The sequence below is a fragment of the Fundulus heteroclitus genome, chromosome 4 (genome assembly GCF_011125445.2).
Source record: "Fundulus heteroclitus isolate FHET01 chromosome 4, MU-UCD_Fhet_4.1, whole genome shotgun sequence".
In the NCBI taxonomy this organism is placed as follows: Eukaryota; Metazoa; Chordata; class Actinopteri; order Cyprinodontiformes; family Fundulidae; genus Fundulus; species Fundulus heteroclitus.
Genome location: NC_046364.1, coordinates 1,882,555 through 1,888,554, shown reverse-complemented (window position 1 = coordinate 1,888,554; position 6,000 = coordinate 1,882,555). Strand labels below are relative to the sequence as shown.

Sequence of the window (6,000 nt, the reverse complement as noted above, 5' to 3'; positions counted from 1 at the left end):
GCTGCTAGTGGTTTTACACATTGAGTTAAGAACAGGCTTCACTGCACTTGTGAACTTCAAACTAAGTTAAAAAAAAAAAGTAAATAAGTAAATGAAGTACCTCGTATTATGGTAAAAAAAAGTAAGTTTCTACTTAACAATATTTTGAGGATACATTTGCCTAAACATATATTCAGCATCACATGCTGTTCTCTTCATGGAAACCCAATGAGTGTATTGGCAAAATAAAATCCAGATTTTCCAAAAACGAAATCTTAAAGAATTGTAAATTTGAATTAATCGATTAAATCGATTTATCGCTTAGCCCTACCTGTGGACTTAGAAACAGTCTCCAGATGCAAACTTGTGTATCTAGTAAATGCTTTTAAAACTCATTGAGATTGCATGTTGAAAACGGCTGGAATAAATAAATTAAAAAGGCCAAAAATGAGTTTTATCTTCATGCAACATGATGAGCTGACGGCAACGTCTGAGATCCTGGAACCGACGAGGCAACAAACGTGACAGGAAACCATAAAAGACAGAACCTCAGGCTTCTGGTCTGCAGTGGAAAATACGCTTCAGCATTTTATTGAAAGTAAGCAATAAATAATACTGTGATAAAAATAGCTCATAAGTACTCAGACTGTACATCATTGTTACAAGAACAGAAGATCCAACAGGAGAAGCAGGAATAAAAACAGCAACATGATTTGCTTTGTGCATAAATGACTAAAATCACAAGGACAAAATAAAAAGTTTCTGCATAAGCTACACGGAAAAGAAACCGTCGGTTCTTCTCGTTCTCCGTGAAGACGAACGTCAGAACCCGTTTCTGAGGAACGAAGAGGAGCTTTAGCTCCGAAGGGACAACCGATAATAAATAAGAGAGACAGGAAAGGAGGTAAACAATAAGGCTTGCTATAAAATCTTAGTACAAAGTGATGTTAAAAAAGCTTAATGGGTGGATCGCACCGCCTTGGAGGGTGAGTAGTGATGGCAGCGGGGATCAGCTGAGGCCTCGGTGAACTTGGTCCGTAAAAGGAGTCGCCGCCTTCAGACTCCGGCGCTGCGGAGGGGAGGAAGGTGGGCTGTTCTTAAAGGGAAAGGCGTGTGAGGGAAACCTGGAGGTCTGATTTCACTGAAAGCAGCCTTCACATCGCTTCTCCTGCTACTGTTTTATGGCTTTAACTCTGGAGGTTCAGATATTTTGGTATTAGATATGAAAATAAAAGCAGAAACACTCGGTTTCTCGTGATATTCGTGGCCTGCGGTTTGGTTGGAGGCGATGGACGACTCAAGAGTTTGTTTAACAGTTAATCTGATATTCACACGTCTGTTCAACTACGAGCCGCTTTTACACAAACTCACAGGTCAGAAGCTGACAAAAGGGAAAAAGGATATGAATTAAGTTATGTCATATTAAAGTCACTTAAGAATAAATCCAATGATTAGAGAAGGAAAACATACATCTGGTCAATAATCAGGATTATCAAAAAGATTAGATAAAACGTCTTTTGGTAGAAATATACAAACTCCAGACGATAGAAACATTCAGTTACAGACAAACATTTTTTATAAAGTGGGCTGATTACGGGGACAGGAGGAGGAAAGAGGTTAAATAACTCCAAATCATAACTCCCCCTTGGTTGACATAAATATCATAAAAACGTAGATTAATCTAGAATGTTTCCTCTCGGTAAAGTCTCTATTCTGTCGATAAAAATCATCCTTTTTAGCGTCGTCTCAGTTCATCATCCTGGTTCTGAATGCAGGGAATTCCCCTTCATCCTCGGACCAGCGGCTACCTATAGAAATAATGAGGATAAACTGAGAAGGGAGGAGAGAAACCAGTGACAGCAGGACAGAAGCGGGGGAGGGAGGGGTGGATGGATGGATGATGGATGGATGGATGGATGGATGATGGATGGATGGATGGATGGATGGATGGTGGAGACAGGAGGAAAAGAGAGGAGAGGCGTAGAACGTGTTATTAAAGCAGGAACCTCCAACACATGAAAGCAGCATTCTGCTGAGTCCTACAGGCAGAACCTACGGAGCTCCATCAGTGCCGACAAGATCAACTAAAACAGGAAGTCAGAGAAATTTCTTCCACCGCTTCATTATTTTTTATTAATATTTTTATTTATTTATTCTAACAGTAAAACTTAGTAAAGTTTTACCCATATTCTTCCCATGTACCATGCAAACTGATCCTGGACCACAGAACCTCTAACAGCTGATTGGGTCGTGACCAGAGATCGACTGATCAGGCATAACATTATGACCACCTTTCAAACAGCCCTGATCCGTTGAGGTAAGGATGCCACTAGAAGGTACAGGAAAGTTTGATTCCCTTTGAGGATTAATAAAAAGTTTTTGACCTGAAATCCTTACATTTTTCTTGCTTCTAACAAACAAAGGGTTCACTTGCTGAGTTCTCCTACTGCTCTCCAATCTGCACCGTTTGTCGTTTTTTCATCTTTTTAACTTTTTGTTCTGTCATTTTTTTCATCATAGAAGGTACACCTGGTCTGGCGTTCTGTTAGCTGTGACATCATCAGGGGAGGCAGATCATCCTCTATTACCATCTAACATAGAAAGTACTCCTGGGTCAATGTGAGCTTCTGTGCTTTCTGTGTCTCTGCTCTGTCTTCTCTAACATAGAAAGTACTCCTGGGTCAATGTGAGCTTCTGAGCTTTCTGTGTCTCTGCTCTGTCTTCTCTAACATAGAAAGTACTCCTGGGTCAATGTGAGCTTCTGAGCTTTCTGTGTCTCTGCTCTGTCTTCTCTAACATAGAAAGTACTCCTGGGTCAATGTGAGCTTCTGAGCTTTCTGTGTCTCTGCTCTGTCTTCTCTAAGCCCCAGTGGGTGGAGGCAGATGAGCGTTCACACTGAGCCTGGTTCTGGTTCTGCTGGAGGTTCTCCTCCCTGTTAAAGGGGAGTTTTCCTCTCCACTGTCGCTTCATGCATGCTCAGTATGAGGGATTGCTGCAAAGCCATCAACAATGCAGACGACTGTCCACTGTGGCTCTACGCTCTTTCAGGAGGAGTGAATGCTGCTTGGAGAGACTTGATGCAACCTGCTGGGTTTCCTTAGAGAGGAAACTTTCTCACCAACCTGGAGGATCTGATGGAAGCTGACTCTGGAAAGAGACTTGAGATGATGTGATAACGAGACAATGAGCGCTGCTCTCTTCTCCAGTCTAGGGTCATAATGTTACACCTGACAGCTGTAACTAAATATCATGAATACCTGTTTAAATATTAATATAGCACATATTTATTAGGGTTAACTATTTCTGTCTTAATCTAATTTTCCTAGTTAAAACTGCAGCTTTTCTCAGTTCTAAATATAGGCAGCGCCCTCTGCTGGTGACAATGAAGACATGTTGGGGTTCTGATGGATACGGTTCAGGTCCACCTGCATAAACTTCATTATGAAGTTATATTATGGTCTGGCTCTCTACAGCAGGGAAAATACCAACTTTATTGTTTTAAGAGCTTAATTCTGGGCTCAGGAACGGTTTGCGGTTCTTGGGACTGAACTGGTGGCGCTAACTGAGCTCCGTACGTTCTCCTGCTCCGCCTGACTCTTCCACCACAGCTGCCGTGTGTGACCTTACCGTTGTGTGTTAACAAGAGTAGGTCCTGACTGTGGCCGTGTCCAGCCTCTGTATACACTGAGCTCCTGCGTCGCCGCGTCGGGGAAACCGCATGCAAAGACATGCCGTTAGTCAAAGAGCGTCAGAATCAGCAGCAGATCAGCAAAGCCGTTCAGGGAGCATTAAGACGGGTCGTCTGAGCTGAGAGAGGCTCTCCACGCAGATTTGACCCGAGTCAAAGGAGGTAAAGACAGAAAACATGCGGGTAGCGGTTCGGCTCCTGCTGCTTACCGTCCATCGGGCTTCTCTTTGGCTGCGTGGAGGGCGACGCCGCGCTGCTGCCCGTCACTCTGAAGTTAGCCGGCAGCGTATCCGACGCACCCAGCGACATCCCCCTCATGTCTTTGGGTCGGAACTTCTTCCTCCATGACGGCGCTCGGCGGAAGTTCTTATCGTCGTCCTGGAAGAAGAAAGAGAGGAAGGTGAAGCGGATCCTACGTCCTCATTCAGGCCGTGTGTCCAGGCGCTGGTTCCTCACCTCCTCTATTCTCCTGTCGGCACCGATGGCCATCAGGCTGCTGTATTCTCGCTCCAGAGCTGCTCTGGCCTGCAAAAGTCACATGAAATCTGTTTAGTCTGAGAGCCTCGCTCTGATTTGAACTTCCAGACCTCATTTCTCTGTGTTGAACATGAAACCTTGAGGAAAACAGAGTTTGTGGAACCTAAAGGGTTCCTGTACATCCGTGGGATACGCCAGATGAAAAATGTAATGTCACTTCAGCTTCTTCACACAATAAAGACGTGTAAATAAACATTTCCGTTGTAAAAATTAAAATCAAAAACTGTAAATTTAATAAATAAATAAAAATGTATTCACACAAAAATGCATTTATGTAGAAGAAATCTTCTTCTACACTTCATTATAAGATGAAACATAGAAGTTGTCTTCTTCTACGCATTGTGCCGTTTATGGAGACAGCATTGCAAAAAGGGAACTAAAAGTAAGTAAAATATTCTTAAAATTTTTATATTTTTCCTTGATTTGAGCAGCTAAATAAGACTATTTGCCAATATAATGAAAATTTCTACCCCTAAGATAAGATAATTAGACATCCTGCACTTGAAATAAGATGGAGATGAATTGTTCTTAATTTAAGTGCAAAAATCTTATTCTATTGGCAAATAGACTGATTTATCGGCTCAAATCAATGAAAAATACGCTATTTTCAAGAGGATTTTACCTACTTTTAGTTCCCTTTTTGCAGTGAGGAAAAGGGGAAACCGGCGGTGAGGCTGAGGTGTGTTGCTATGGGCGTGTTTACCTGCTGGAGGTAACTTTTTATTTCTCTGATTAATAACAGCTTTATGGAGGCCGTCGCCCTGTTATTGTTAAACTTCATGTTTCTATTTTGCGGCGTAAATTGTGAGTCAGACTCAGATTTAGAAGCTGCTACATGTTTTGTTTTCAAATAAATGAATAAATGTACACCTTATTCTAAATATAATTTCACAATAAAAAGGAAACTCAAAATGTTAACTGTACTCTTATTGGCATATGCACATTAGATCATTAGGAACATTAAAAATTAAAAAAAAAAACATTAAAAACCAAATCATATTAGTAGGCGTTTACTTAAGTCTTTATGATAGTTTTCTACAGGTGGCTTTACTACAACAGTAGAATAAAATACTAAAATCATGGCTTTTAGTTTCAGTGCCACCCCAAGAGTTTAGGTGGCTCCATCTGCCCCCCCCCGAAACATTTCTGGTTTCAGGTTGTGGAGGTTTGACCGATCTTAACGTCTCTTACTCTCGCTGAGCCACAGATGCATCTAAAAACCCTCAGAATCCTGTTGTGGATGTTGTTTGTAACTTTATTGCAATTTAATTCAAATTATGTTTCAATTTTCTTCTGCTATGCGTGTTCTGGTCATTTGAGCATGATTAATCATGCCGCCTTTAATACGGCTATAAAAAAAGCTTGTTGCATTTGTGTTTTTTGAAGGTTGGAGGTCCATCAACCCGGCTGGGACACAGAAAGGTGCCCAGCTACAAAAGATTGGGAACCGCTGCTGTACATCGTCCATCAGCAGATGTTTCAAGCTTTAAATATGCAAACTACAAACCTCAGCTCTAACCACACACTGCCAATAAACAAATAAGGGCTTTCACTTGTTTTCCAAAAATAAACAGGGAAAATACTCGCAGGGTTCCCCGACCTGTTCCATCAGCTGAGCCGCATCAATTATCTCTAAAAAAAAACAAGCCAGCTGCACCTTTAATGATAAACTAAAAACCCAGTTTGATTCAGAAAGTGTAAAAAGCAGACATTAAGGTGACTATATTAGGGCTGAACAATTAATCGCATTTTCAATATAATCGTAATTTAAAATAACGCAATTTCCAAATCGCAG

At 41.4% G+C, this 6,000-nt stretch overlaps 1 protein-coding gene across 15 annotated transcripts in view; it reads right to left on the bottom strand.

The window, feature by feature from the left end:
* Positions 1 to 542: 542 nt before the first annotated feature.
* Positions 543 to 6,000, bottom strand: part of ppfia1 (PTPRF interacting protein alpha 1) — a 54,140-nt gene continuing 48,682 nt past the window's right edge. For 7 of the 15 annotated variants that reach the window (XM_021324811.2, XM_021324819.2, XM_021324815.2 and 4 more), the window contains 3 exons: positions 4,125 to 4,193; positions 3,878 to 4,046; positions 543 to 1,787 (listed from right to left, as the gene is read on the bottom strand). In XM_021324811.2, the coding sequence (XP_021180486.2) occupies positions 1,726 to 1,787; positions 3,878 to 4,046; positions 4,125 to 4,193 (300 nt within the window). In that variant the 3' untranslated portion in view covers positions 543 to 1,725. Of the gene's footprint in view, positions 1,810 to 3,607; positions 3,673 to 3,877; positions 4,047 to 4,124; positions 4,194 to 6,000 lie in introns of all 15 variants that reach the window. The other 8 variants (XM_012879172.3, XM_012879173.3, XM_021324812.2 and 5 more) reach the window with 4 other exon arrangements.